We start from the raw sequence: 15,190 nt of genomic DNA, 5'->3' as shown, positions 1-15,190 counted from the left end.
GAATTCGAGTGTGATAAGCCAAGATCAATTTAAATCTCCATATCTAAAATTTGTATCCCTATATGTGTGATATGTTGCCAAAAATTCTATTTCTCAACAGTCTCCTTGCAGAAAGTTAAGAATTGGAATGTGAAAAGGGGTGGGTATCTTGAAAAACAAGCTCCTTGTGTTTTGATTCGAGGTTACTACACGTGAGTCTCTCTCACTAAACAATGTGAGCCATTTGAGTGTTTTACACACACATTGTGTTATTTGAATGGATGACGCTCCATTTACATAACATCTTATAAGAATGAAGCTAGCGTAAACAAAACACTGACATGTAGTTTTTATTAGAATAGATTGAAGCGTTGCCAAAAAAGTCAAACTTTCCCAGATTTCTGTTGATGCTGTGAAATGAACAGCCAATTTCAAAATACTTTTAATTTGTTTGAAACATACTGTACAATATCCAAAACACTCATTTAAAATTAAATTTAGTGTCACTATTAGTTTTTTTATTCGCTTTGGTACTATTTTCACCAAAACTATATTTTTCAAAACTCTTAGTACAAAAATCCAAACTGATCACACTTGTAACACAGCTAGTCATTCTTTCAAAACCTGATCCCATGCTTTCATTACAGCTATACAGTACATATTTCAATCCACATAATCATTGTTTCAAACACATAATTATTGTAATGTGTAATGAGAACATTAGGTTTAATCACAGAAACACAACAGTATAGGCTAATCTTCTTTCACTTTTGTACTTTTAACAATCATTTCATTCAACAGCAAACAATGCAAGATACATGTTTTAAATCACCCTTGTAACTTAAATAATTACAGTAATACAGGCTACAGTTGCTACATTAGAAAATACACAGAAAATACGTTACCTACCGTATGTAATTGAATCCATATGTTTGTAATAGCATCTATCTAGTGTGTTATCAAAAGGTGTGATGAAGTTATGAAACTGCCATGAGGTTTTGTGCTAGAAAAAGTTTTCTGGCAATACAGTAAATGTTCTCACTGTGCCATATTACTGTATCTATACTGTATGACCTTTATAAGTGCGAGTTACAGTAATGTGGCAGTCTCTACCATGGTAATCCGTTTACAGTATCACATACATACTGAAATGTAAAATTTGATGCCATCTGTCTCCCTTCTTCTGATGCATCTTTGATCAATTTATGTTATACAGTCATTGACTGTTTCCTCTCCTTTATACCCTATCCTGCTCTATGTTCACAAATTGCAAATTTCACTGTCTCTCTCTCTCTCTTTCTCTCTCTTGAGCACACACAAACACACACATGCAAACACTTTGGACATAATAGTGGTTATTATCTATAAATCACTTGTGTAAAAATTATTTATTACATTTGGTTATCCATATCGGGAATTGCAAACAAGTTCTATAGAAACTGTCTATAGAATTAATATCTATTGAACTCTGTTGGTTTACCACATGATTAATTAATTAACCATTAAGTTTGGTTGGATAAAATAATAGACAAATGTATTAAACTGAAAAAGTTTGACAGTAAGAGCTTTATGAAAAGCAGTTACTGTGAATGAAACATTTATGTAGATGAAACACTTATTTTGTGTAGTGAAAAGGATACTGTGTGATTTTGTGTTTTGTATTAGTTGAAAACATGCTGAAATGTTTGAAAAAAGTGCACTTTTGATGATCTGTGATATTAGTACTAAGAGTTTTGAAAATGTACACCCCTCTTGTGAAAATAATACCCAAGTAAATTAAAAAAAAAAAAAGTAAAACATTTCAGCGCAATTTAAAGGGATATTTCACACAAAAATGAAAATTATGTCATCAATTCATCTCGTTCCAAACCCGTGTTTATCTTCAGAACACACATGAAGATCTTTTTGATGAAATCTGAGAGCTTTCTGTCCCTCCAATGACAGCTCCGCAACTACCTCTTTCAAGCCCCAGAAAGGTTGTAAAGACATCATTAAAGTAATCCTCAATTTTATGAAGCGGTGCTTTGTTTGTGCAAAAAACACATAATTTACCAAGTTTTGTTACAAAATATGAATCTCTGATGCGTGTTTATGCAACGTCTACTCTTGCATCAACAATTTTTTTAATTAAATGTGTTCTAAGCGATGTTGGGTGACATCACTTCTTGTTGACGTTTAAAGTATTGTCAAACAAAACAGAGGCTAGCTAGACCCTCCCTCCTCCTCATCCGCGCACTAACCCCCCAAATCCTTCTTGTTGGTTATTGGCTGGAACAGTTTGTTATGTTTCGTGGTACGGGTTAGCCCAGTTTGTTTTTTGTTGCCGTTTGTGGAGACTGGGGTGTCTGCAGAGACCGCGTTTTTTTACAGTGTGTTCAGGGGACAGGCAGCTAGCGGATAGTGAGGAGATGTTTGCTGTATGTGACAAAAAATGTTTTGGCCTAAAAAACGTGTGACATCGCTTAGAGCACCTTTAAGGTTAAACCACTGGAGTCAGATGTCTTTACTACCTTTCTGGGACTTGAAAGTGGTAGTTGCGTAGGCTGTCAATGACAGACAGAAAGCTCTCAGATTTCATTAAAAAGATCTTAATTTATGTTCCGAAAATGAACAAAAGTCTTACGGGTTTGGAACGGCATGAGGGCGTGTAATTAATGACAGAATTTTCACTTTTGGGAGAACTAACCTTTTAACACAGACATGGCATTTGTACATAAAGTAAAGACGGTGACGTTTTAAATGAAAAATATTAAGTGTTCACATAGCGTAACATAATGTTTATTAAAATGACATCATACAGTGCACGGCTAATAGATTCATGTGATCACAACAGGCGACCAAATACTGATCAGTTCCAGTAACTTCATTCACTCAATGTTTGTTTATAAAAATAGAGAGTCTACATGACTCAAAAGAAAAGGCAAGATCACTTCAGAAACATGGAATACATATATTAGGTGCTTAATATACAAATATATACATTCAATAAATAGAAAAAGGTAAATTGTTGATGTATTTGTAGCTATTATGTGGGGAAGTCAACCCCGTAAGGCTTGAGAAAAAACTGTTGCCATCATTTCTTAAATGCTTTTTTTACTTCTTGGCTGTGTGAATGAAAGTACTTTCTTGCCTCATTACTTTTTACAAAATCCAGACGAAACACCTTTGAGGTGCTTTGAAAGGGGTGATGAGAAGCAACATAAAAGTTGCAGAATTGTTTGTTGATTTTGTATGTTTTACCAAACAAAACAGAATCAAATGGAGGCAAAGCCTTTAAAGTGATCTGTGCCAGACAATAACCCAAGAATTGAAAGAAAGGTAGACATTTGAAGAGCTGTTTGTAATTGTATATATAATGACAATTACATATATTTACAGTAATCATTTCATCTTCATTCAGTAGGATTTGGCCCCATTTTATGCTAAAGCATTTCATTGAGACTGACTGAAGGCTGCAACAAAGGCAAATCTGAAGGTTTTGCTTTTGGAACTGAGGCAAAGAGGATTAGCATAGCTAGAAAACAGCTTTGGTACAACCTAATTCACAGTACAACCAAACAAACGGCTACATAACATAGATGTTTAGTCTATAAGTGGAATTTCAAGAGTAATACTGATGAAGTAAACGAACAGCAACATGTTTCGAATGGCATCTTTCTCCAGAAAGAAAAGGCTCTTTTGTGGACAACTAGCAAACCCTGTTAACTAAGTGCAAGTCCTTTCAGACTATAACTGATTACTTGTATAAATATATTGCATAGAGACATGATTATCATTTTATGCATTAAATGATTTCATTAAAGATTGTCTCACAAGACAAGTCTTGAGCAGTATCCAAAGTGATTTTTTTTGTTTTAAAACTGCACAGCAGTAACATTTTCAAGATGTGCTTTCTTGCAGGATGTGTTTCTGGATTTGGGTCAGGTGAAGGCTACTAGTCCAAATATATACGGGAGAAGTCAGTTTCTACCATTCCAGTTTCCCCGGTAGATTCGGTGCCAGATCCCAGCAGAGGTGGATTTCGACGTGCTTCTTTACTCTGTGTCCTGTTTGAACAAACTTCCGTGCATCTTCAACTTGTGCAATCTGCCAGAGTAAAGTGCAGAGGGTTTAGTCAAACAAAACTCACCACAACAAATAGAACAAGAACATAATAACTGAACGGGGAAGGTCACTTTATTGAACTGTATCAATAGACCGGCTGGACGACGGTTGGAAATTTACCTCTGGTTTTTGCGGCTTGACTGGGATTCTTTGTCTTTCACGAAGACGGCAGCCTCACCTCCACGAGAAAGGTAGGAAAATTCATTCTCTTTTGCACTGAAGATGACCCTGGATCAAAAAAGACATCAATTTTAAATTAAGGTAATCTGAAGTATGAAAGGTATCAAATAAACAATAAATGCAATAAAATACAGAAGAGTAATATAAGAAAAACAGAGGATTATTTAAAGCAAAATAATATATAATAATACATATAAAGAATATTATATTTTTATAATTAGATAGAATTATGTATTCTCTCTGCTTACTTAGATTGTCTCTCTCCTGATTTGATGCGTAGTTTGCGAATGTGAAAGATATCAGGGTTCCACCAGGGCCAGCTGATGAGGGAATCTTTCTCCCAGAGAAGTTTGACCATCAGCAGCTCTCCGATGTCTGTATCCGTGGTCAAAAGGAAGGACACTGTGGTGTTTGTGTCTAAAGCAGGCCTGTGGAATCAAAAACCATCTGTATCGTCTTTGTCAAAACTGTACAGCTATCTCAGCACAGGACAAAGTCCAGTCGTGACCGGTTTTCTTGGTACTTAAAGTCATAATTACTGAAATCAAAGAAAAATCTATGGATCTTAGTAAACTTCTTAACATTGCATTTTCAGGCTTATAGTTGTTAATTCAGAACCTGTCCAGACATCTATCTGAAAATGCTATTAACTTACATGATGTAAGGGATATTCTCCTTCTCGCCGTGGATTCCGAACAAAGAGATCTTCATGGGCTGGTCGTTGTAGCTTATTTTCTTCTTGCTAAAGAAGTGGATCTTCACTTGATAATGGAAAACTGTGGGAAGATGGTTATATTAAGAAAGGATATATATATATATATATATATATATATATATATATATATATATATAAATAAATAAACATTAAAACCTTGAACTTTGGTGCTTCTCACCTTTATATGGCATCATGTCTCTAGTCTTCATGTACATTTTGCTGCTCCTGCGTGTGCGGATTTTGTTGACGCTGTAGCCCACCTTGTTGCAGCGATTCTTGCGGCAGCTAAGGCACATGCCTTTGTTGAAGCTGTCTTTGGAGCTGCAGTGGTAAGCCAAGCTTTGTTGCTCCTGGTTCACCAGTGAGTCGATGAACAGGTGGATGGAGCGCTCGTGGGAGCACTTAACAATCTGATCCATGTCTGCGGAGAACAAAGAGAAAAAAATTAAACCTTTGTGATTTTGAAATCTAAGAACGTCTGAGGAGGATAATGGAGGACAAACGTACTTCTTAAGCCAGAAGAGGCCACCATCAACATAGTGTTCTGGAGGTCACAGCCAGGTTGAAAGGTTCCACCATTGGGGTAGATGTCTATGTGGCCCACCGGCCTCTGAATCCCAATACTGCGATCTGGAGAACCGCGAGTGTTGGTGTGAAGAACGTCCACGAAAAGGGCATCATCTGGGGAAAGAGTGCTTTGGGCATCTGCATACTCAAAAGTAGGGCCAGCAGGATCCATGCCTAAAAATCCAAGAAAATTTACCAATTTTAAATTGAATGCATATTTAAGGGTTTGAATGGTAAAATAGAAAGCTGACACCCTAAAGTCCCCAATATACTTAAAGCAAAATCGAAGATAAAACTGGTGTGATGTCATTTCAAACAAAATCAGGGATCGAAACATATTGGCAAAGAAACTTTTCCAGGAAGAGTTTACTCCGGCTGGTAAACACCTCTGAACTACCATTGGTCCATAACGAAATTGGTAGGTGTGGCTCTGAGGCTCCTACTTCTCTGACATGGAAATCTTCTCTGGTTCATTTCTTCTCATTGTTCCTTCAAGGTCAGACGCGAGTAAAACATGAACACACTGGAGCTGCTTTATACCAGAAATTGAAGTAACTCTAATTGAAAGGGACACTGACACAAATTTTTTGTGTTTAATACTGTAAACTGCGATTTTAAGCAATCTGTTTTATAAAGTGCTATATAAATAAATGTGACGTGACTTGATTGGAGAGCCGAATTGCAGAGCTGGTGCAACATTTATGTCGCTATGATCTGTGATTTTTTTTAAGGAAAGCGTGCAGCACACATTTACATATTTATCTAAATGCCGCTCTCAGCAGTGTGGGTGTTGTCAGGATGTTCGCTAACCGTAAAGTGCTGCTTGCGTATTTTGAACTACTTCTTACCTCCAAGCAAAGAACGAAAAAGAACTTCACTGTGAGTATATTGGGGCATTAAGAAACAAAATGAAGTTACCTGTGATTCTGTTAACCTTATGTCTTGTGAGAAGGCCAGCGATTCCTGCTACATGAGCGCCAAGACTATAGCCCAACAGATGCAGTTTCTCCCAAGGATAGTCAATCTCAGCCTGGATGAAGAAGCAAGACATGCAAGATAAAGTTTACTGCAGAAAACCATCTCTATATCTTCATCAAATGCTATTACTTGTCACCTTGACATAGCACTAAACTTGTCAGAGGTTTTGACATACCTGTAACCAATTGACAAACTTGGCCACATCTTTGCCCACTAGTTTGGTGTAGGCGGCAGATGTTGGGTAATGTTGTTGCGCTCGGGACAACCAGTCCACCACAATCACATTGGCAGCTGGCTCTCGTTCAAACAGGGCTGTTACTAGTTTGGGAACCCAGCTCTCAAACATACCGGTGACCTGAGACGAAATCATTCACGTCATGCTTTGGACTGCTTCACACATTCAATTAATGACTTCAACAAGTGTCGGAGAAGCACCTACCGTCCATCCATGAATAATTATGAAAGTCTTGTAGTCTGGATTGAAGTTACACTCTTTGATTGTTTGGGGTTGACCTGGAACTATGTAGCACAGATCTTCCTCGGGTTCTTCGCTCGTTCTAAAGGAAAACTTGGACTCGATGTCGGTGAAGTCCATCATCCATTCTGTGGCATTTTCCATGAAGTTACCTATCCAAAACCAGATCAACAATAAGTTTTCCAGCCAGCAATATACAATAGCTACACTAAGTGCTGCTTATATTACATGCCTTTACTTGTAAGCTGCTTATAATTATTTAAATTAACATTTAAAAGAAGCTTATCTTGCATGTGCTTATACTTTTCCCTTATTTTGAATGTGAGGAATTATTTCCAAATGGCAAGCTTGGATCCTTTCCCAGTGCTTGACTGACTATACATAAAAAATGTTTAGCTATAATCTCCTTCAGAATGTCTTCCAGCATGTCAAATACATGTAAACAAAATATCAAACAAACCTTTGAGCTGTCTTTAACAGCTAATTACCACTATGCATATTGTTAAAAGTCAACAAATTCGACTTGTTTTTTAGATACTACGTTTTATATATATTATGTTTACAAATCTTCACAGTAAAAAAAAAAAAAAGATAATTTGGAAGGTAAACATTGATAAAATTAAACAAATCGCAATTAAAACAAAACAGGCTGACCATTTAAAAAGATATTTGTATGACAAGTATATTTATTTTATGTTTTCAAGTGTCATATTAATAATAAATGCTAGTTAAAAATATTAATTAAAACAAGAAAAATTTTGTTTAATAGAATCTTAATATTGTTTTGCACCACAAAACATCGTGTGTGTGTATATATATATATATATATATATATATATATATATATATATATATATATATATATATGCACGATATAAAAATGTGATTACGTAACTTAGAATCTTAATATTTTGCACAAACCAATGTTATCTCCAAATGCATAATAATATAAGAATAATATAAAAGATAACGGTATAAATTGATATAGGCTGAATAATGTATAGCCTACCAATATGGAAAAAAAAATACAAAACTCATTCAGGAAAAATAACCACGTGCCTCGGGACTCATGCGGTCATTGGTCTAATATAATCGGTTTCCATTATTGTGTATATTAAAATTAATTATGCAACTGCTTCATCAAATATATTCACAGTCTGGCCCCGGGAAAAAAAGTTTTTTTAAAGTTCACTTTTGAACTTTATAAACACAAGTTAATTCGTTGATTTTATAAAAACAAATGAGCTTTATACTTACCAAAAGCGGGAAATCCAATCGTTGGCTCAATCGTGGTTTCAAAACCCGAAGAAAAGACGAAATAAATCCAAGATAAAAAACAAGCGATGGTTAACGTTACTCTCCCCATATTAATATAATGATCACGGATGCAACAACTTATTAATTTAATTAAAAGCTGTTGAGATCCGGTTATTTATAGTGTAACAGCAGATTAAAATTCCAGTTGGGGGTAGCAGCTGCTTTAGATGTCTTATGTCCAGAGTTGCTCTCAAGAGTTTAAATCAGTACCGCTACTAGCGTGTCTTTATCCTGCAGTGCGGGACCGTATGCAAATCAGAGAAATTCTATTGGTCGAAAGAGGCGGGGTAAGGTCTGATGTGACCAATAAACGGCCAGGAACCCCCACACTGACTCATCACTAACAATTACAAATCTGTAAAGTTGTGTGGCCCCATGAGAGTCTTCAAACAAATCGATTTCTCAAGGCTTTTCTTTCAGTTCTTTCTTTTTTGGGGGTCAAAGATGACGCCCATAAACATTGCAAATGCAAAAATTGCAATACACATAGCTATGATGAACATGTTTTAAAAATAAATGAATTATGATGAATTATCAATTATTTTAAAATTACATTTTCAGTTGTCATTCGCAAGTCATTTTTAAATAAAAGTCACGTCTTAGTTAAGATTAAAAACAAAACATTTAAAGACATGAAAAAAAAATATATATATATATAAATGAATTACATGGCTATGTGGCATAAGCTTTTATTTTTTAATTAATTCCTATTGAAAACATAACAAATAGTATCATTATAAAATGATATTATAACATGAAATACATTTTTATATATTTCTGTATTAGGGTTTTTTTAATGTTGATGCTATTCCTACATTATAGATCTGATTTAAGTTCATTAATAATTCCTTTTTGATCATCCAAGTCCACCCAAGGTCAGCACAAGCTGATAAAACCGCCCACACAGTCTAACATCTAAACATTGTACACTATGTTCACACAGAATGCCCCCCACTGAACTAAAACACCTGTGTGATTATTTGCCAACTTGAAAACCAACAACATAATGTGTGCAAATCACAGCTTGCGCTTGGCAGGTCACAAATATCAGTGTGATTTCCATTCAGGGAGACGGTCAATGGGTGTTGTTGGCCACCTTGCGTCCCATTGGCCAGACAGCGATGAGCAGACAGACGGCCAAGTCTTTTTAAAGCTTCAACAGAAAAATAATGCAAATCAGCTTTGAGAACAATATTGTTGTCTCACCTTTATCTTTAACCACAAGCAATTCTGAAACGTCTTATTGCGGCACTTCATCTGGATGAGAGTGCTAAACAAATGCAGCTCAGTATTTGAGATTAATGCTAAAAATAAATGCTAGAAAAACACATGCACATGCGCTTTCATAAACACACTCCTAAGTGCGCATAAACATTTGTAGTCTTCGATTACAAGTATAATTTTTACACTCAATTTCTACACAAATTTTCACAAGAAAATATTCTCAAAAGATATGAAATTGAGTGTGATTAGTCTGGCACAACAGTTTACGCAAACCACGAGTTTAAAGTCAAAGATGAAGTGATCCTAAAAAATTCTATGTCAATAAGTTATGACCACATATGTTATTACATTGCTTTAACTCATCAAAATAAGTTAAGCAATTTTCAACCTTTTTTATGTTATACAAGAATCAACCATTTTTTTTGGTCAGTTTAATTTAAGTTAAACATAGTGTGCTAATGATACAATAGCTGAAAAAATGCAACATTGCTATATGCGAAAAATCGTTTGATTCAATGTTTTACAGTTCCACTGTAAACATTGATTTTTCTTAAAAACAAAGGTTCTTTTTGGAATCAATGGTTCCAAATTTTTGCAGTGATGTGAATATAAGCTTCTGTATATCAGCATCGATGGTTCCATGAAGAACCTTTATCATCATGGAACCGAAAGGCTCTTTGTAGTGGAGAAAGGTTCTTCACATCTTCTGAAAAGTTCCTTGGGGAACCCAAAACCCTTAATACACTAAAAAAAAAAGCGATGCCTTAGAAGCGATTTTCAAAGCGATGCCTTAGAAGAACCATTTCTGGTTCCCCAAAGAACCTTTTCAGTCAACAGTTCTTAAAAGAGGTGAATAACCTTTCTCCACTATAAAGAACCTTTTGTGGTTCCATTATGATAAAGGTTCTGAAATATCAGTGCCGATAAAGAACATTTTGAGAATTGGAAAGGTTCCTTGGATGATAAAGGTTCTTCACGGAATCATCGATGACAAAAATCGCGTTTGGGATCGGTTTCGAAATCTTAAAAATGTGGCTTGCTAAAATATTAAGGTGTTTAGTTTCTGGGAAACCATATTGCAATGACAGATTCACACATCATTCTGTTAAAAATAGTATTTTGTCTTAAATGAAGAACACTTAGGTGATCCTAAAAACCCAACCCAGAAATTCCAAAGCAGACAACGCCCAACAACCACTTATGGTTACGGCTTAGTCACATAGTAATCAAGACTGGTAGTATGCTGTGCTTTGGGGATGACATGTAGTTTCTTCTTTAAACTTAGTACAGTAGGATTTCCATATCACATTTCCAATGCCAGCCTCCTCAAATGTGTTTATATTTAATGCGTATTTAATTTATGAAGCATTGAGAGTATCTGGCACTTGGTAACGTTTAACAACAATTGCCATTTAATTAGTCTCATTTTTGTAGCATGAAGCGCAATGCAAATAAAGACAGGCTCACAGATTTACCTCAAACACATTTGTCTATACACAGTTTGGGGAAATACGTTAACAACAGTGATTCCAAATGTTTGCAAGAGCACTAAATAAAACCCATCTGCTCAAGGCTGTGACTCAAACTTCCAAGGCTTTCATGTCTTTAGTCTTATCCTTCATTCCCATCTGGAGTTTAGCAAAGGTTTTTGATTACAGAAATGAGGCCAGTGCATAAGTCTCTTGATAGCTGCATGCATCCACTGTGCTCCATGTTGAAACGTTAGGATTGCAGAGTCAGATCCCGGTGGGCATCAAGCTAATGCCCCTTTCTTTCAGCTGTGAATGTTGTAACTCTGTCTGCCTAAACCCTCAAAAGGGGGAGATGGAAAAATTTAGATTTATTTCTTTGTTAAACCCATAAAATGTAAAAAAAAGTACTATTAGGATATATATATATATATATATATATATATATATATATATATATATATATATACACACACACATATTAGGACTATCAAACTATGTAAAAAAACTTAATAAATTTGACATGATTTAATATAATATATAATAAATATTTAAATAAACGTCAGATAAAGGTCTCTTGCACAATGTTTTAAAGGACACTTGTAATTGTTTTTCTTGATTTGCTACTATATATTTAATTCTTGAATGTGTAAATTGTTGTAGGCTATTGTTCATTTTGTGATTCTCTTGTGTGAAACTTTATGTGCTGCCGTCTTCTTGACCAGGTCTCTCTGAAAAAACAGATAGTAATATCTCAATGTGATTCTCCAGGTCAAATAAAGGAAAAAAAAAAATATACATATATTTAAATATTATATTTATGAAATGCATTTAAATAGCCTAATACATTTATAAATATTTTATTGAGTATAAATATTTTTGAATGCTTAAAGCATTCCGTTTTTTTAAGGAAGGCAAACAATGTATTTAGACATTTTTATTCGCCCACTCTATAAGAGGATGTGAGGAGTCTATAAAAATAATCAGAAGTCTCACTTCCCAAAATCAGTGCGTTTTGTAAGAAGTTACTTATTATATTCATCGTTTTTTAAAAATAGAATGTTTAATTTTGTCAGCACTCACGTCACTCGTCGGAAGTCATGTTGAAATTTTGGCCAACGAAATTCCTAATTAAATGTCAAAGTATGACAAATAGCAAGTGTGTGGAATAAATATGAATCGTCATGCATGTTATAGGAACAAATGAAAACGTAAAACGAGTTATAGCCTACTAGAAACAAGCATTATTATTAACATTCTCTCATATAATGTGTTTAGGTGTTTTTTTTTTTGACGACTTAATTTGCTATGTTTGAAGTTGTAAAAGTAAGGTGCTTCTTATAAAGGGATTTTAGTGCTGATATTTCTACAGGCCATCTTTCCAAAAACAATTGTTCGGTAGACTAGATACAGAAATCATGGTAACAGATTTGACATTAAAGATTGCCAATAGACCTTATGCACCAGAGAAACGAGGGCGCCGCCATCTTTAGAATATTGTCTTTGAACTTCCGTTTTTGCGGTCGCTCTGTATATTTCTATGGCATCGATGTCCAGGAGTAATTAACTGGTGAAGTGGATTTACTTATTGTAGAGTTCACAAAAGTTATCATGAGCATTGTAATGTTTATCATAAGCATTGTAAAGCAGATATCTTAACAAATGTCGACCGGGAATTTTTTTTTACGAGCAGTTCATTCATACCTATGCATGATCGCTGTGAAAATACAGACCGGAAGTCAAAAGACAACGAGCGCAGCGCTGAAAAGGGGCGGGGCTACATAAGGTCTATAAGGTTATAAGATAAAATAATAAATAGGTGAGTATTTACATGATGATGGGTTGATGATAACTGGTGACCACTTTTAAGACTTTTAAATAATAATTAAATAATAATAAAAAATGTGTGTATTAAGTATACATAGGCTATATGAATGTATAGCCAACAATCAGGGGTTCCGCTAGAAATGTTGGGCCCTATGAAAGAATATGAGGTTGGGCCCCCTACCACAACCATTCCATTAATAAAATTGCTCTCTGGGGGCCCCAAAAGTGTGTGTGACGCCCACCCCCTTTCTATTCCATTATTTTTTATCAAATGTGCATGTTTGTTATTAATACCTTAACATTTTAAATTAAGTTTTTCCTATGATGTTCTTATTTAGACAGCCTATTCAGGATGGGTTTAGACTTTTTTTACCGAGCAAATTGGCTACAAGCCTTCTAGCAGAATCCAGTCACGTGGTGTTTATGGCTTTCACTCAGCGTGAGATAAGCCTCATTGTTTTGATTACAGGACTGCAAAACCGCGAATGGTGAAGCTCAGCGAATGCAGCGGATTAGCATCACATTCAGTTGTGGCCCTTTTGGGTCCGTAAAAAAAGGAACGCGTCTGAAATGTAAGGTTTCAGCTGAGCAACAGCTGGTCAGGTCGCTGCTCTCAGAGAACTGTGGGAGAAATCCAAGTGTTTAATCTTTCATAGACAGCTGGCCCCTGATGAAGAACTACTATGTGATTCCCTTTGCACACCATTATTTTCAGGATATTGAAAGCGACGTTGCAGAAGAATCAGATGTTGACTTTAATCCCGGTTGTGATGATTCAGTTCTGTGACTTTTAAAAGTGATTCATTTGAACGACAGCACATATGCGACACGTCATACGGCGTTGAACGTAGCGCTGTTTCATGGAATAACACGGCTGTCAGGAGGGGTCACTGAGTTATGTTTTTTTGTCAGTGATACTCGTACCATACATTCCCACCAGAGACCTCTTTTCCATATGCCACATCTGTTATGCCACATGTTGTACGTAAAGCACGCAAAGAAAAGCTTCATGTTTTGCTGTAACTCTTGGTGCTCGGCTATGTGTTGAACATTTATCTGTTATTTGAGAAAAAAAAAATAATTTAATTGCATCATCAATGCAATTTTTGTATCCTTTTGCTAATGGGAAAAAAAAATCTCTGTAAAATGCTGTTTGGAACGTTTCTGTCAGCCCAGTTTGAAAAAACATTTTCCGCGCGAATGCCAATGAGCCACTTTTGAATAAACCGTATGTTTTTGAACACAAAAAGAGATGAATGATTACAGGATGTTAAGATGGATTTGAATAAGTCTCCAAATGGAGAAAATCATACAATAAAATAGTTGGAACGCTATATTCAAAGTCATTTGTTAGCTTTGTATAAGGAAAAGGCTACAGTGAGTTGTTAGCCTATTCACTAAAACTTCTTATTCATTTCAACTGTTAGTTTGGACGTTGCATAAATTAACCAAATACAAACGACTCACTGATGTTAGCGTGTAGGTTACTTTTAGTGAAGTTCACAGCGTAATTTCGGGAGGAGTGAACCCATCTAATCTTTCAATAAGCAGCCACTCGCCTTGCTCTGGCATCAGCTGTTATGGCGTCCCTCCACCTCCCCAACTCCACCAATATAATTTAGGCATCTTGCTACCATACTCATCATCCAAGCATTAGTAGTCCCATGTATATCTTAGCTTGAGTTGAAGGTGCTTCCTCGAGGCCCTCCACTGTGGACAGGAAGCCAAATATGCTTAACCTTATTAGCTTAAAGATTATATAGGCAAAGGAACTTGTGAACTAAATTTTTTCTGCAGGAGCTTATGTAACTGAACAACTTGAGTTGTTAGCATTAGCTTATAACCTAACATGCATATTTAAAGTAGCCCCAAAAGTAATGGGGAGCCCTGCTTTTTATGCCAATGCTCTGTGCATACTTGTGTGTTCAAGCTAATAACAATTTATTCTGTTAGCTTGTAGGCTATAGCTACAGTAAAGTTACCGTTTCAGAGCAACCATAGCACTGACTGGCAATAGAGATATTAGGATATTACCTGTCCTTTCATGTCTTTTTGGGTCCATGTGCTCATCTTGTGAGTAATCGTGCAACATTTGAGGTATTTGATGCAGCAGCTTTCATGGGCCATGCCTGCCACACAACTCAAATGCACTTGCACAACCGGTAGGCTTTTTTGCTTAGTGGGGGCCTCACCAAAGACAACGTTTCACAAGTCTTCACTCCCAGGAAGACAGCGGCTCAACCTCTCCCTCCTCGTCTTTCACAATACCCCTGATTAGAGCGTGCTAAGTTCAATTCCAGAGAATGTGTGTTGTTTCTGGTGTGCTGCCCTTTTTAAAATCGCCATTTTTTTCTT

General features: G+C 35.8%; 1 protein-coding gene across 1 annotated transcript; it reads right to left on the bottom strand.

The window, feature by feature from the left end:
- Window positions 1-2,741: 2,741 nt before the first annotated feature.
- lpla (lipoprotein lipase a) lies at window positions 2,742-8,553 on the bottom strand. Its single transcript, XM_077226254.1, has 10 exons — window positions 8,256-8,553; window positions 6,963-7,150; window positions 6,699-6,878; window positions 6,464-6,575; window positions 5,486-5,719; window positions 5,157-5,399; window positions 4,919-5,039; window positions 4,512-4,691; window positions 4,204-4,311; window positions 2,742-4,065 (listed from the first exon to the last, which is right to left on the bottom strand). Exons 1-10 carry the CDS (start codon window positions 8,362-8,364, stop codon window positions 4,014-4,016), a joined length of 1,527 nt encoding a protein of 508 aa, XP_077082369.1. The 5' UTR covers window positions 8,365-8,553; the 3' UTR covers window positions 2,742-4,013.
- Window positions 8,554-15,190: the final 6,637 nt, after the last annotated feature.

The sequence above is a fragment of the Siphateles boraxobius genome, unplaced genomic scaffold (assembly GCF_051911475.1).
Source record: "Siphateles boraxobius isolate OS27281-9 unplaced genomic scaffold, OSU_SipBor_1 13, whole genome shotgun sequence".
Lineage (NCBI taxonomy): Eukaryota > Metazoa > Chordata > Actinopteri > Cypriniformes > Leuciscidae > Siphateles > Siphateles boraxobius.
This window is presented reverse-complemented; position numbering and strand designations above follow the sequence as displayed.

Bases quoted from the DNA above. Each gene is read 5' to 3' on its own strand.
- lpla (XM_077226254.1), bottom strand. From the start codon at position 8,364: ATGGGGAGAGTAACGTTAACCATCGCTTGTTTTTTATCTTGGATTTAT. The intron at 7,151-8,255 runs GTAAGTATAAAG...GGTTTTGGATAG, and splicing joins GATTGGATTTCCCGCTTTTG to GTAACTTCATGGAAAATGCC. The intron at 4,066-4,203 runs GTAAATTTCCAA...TTACTCTGGCAG, and splicing joins TCAAGCCGCAAAAACCAGAG to ATTGCACAAGTTGAAGATGC.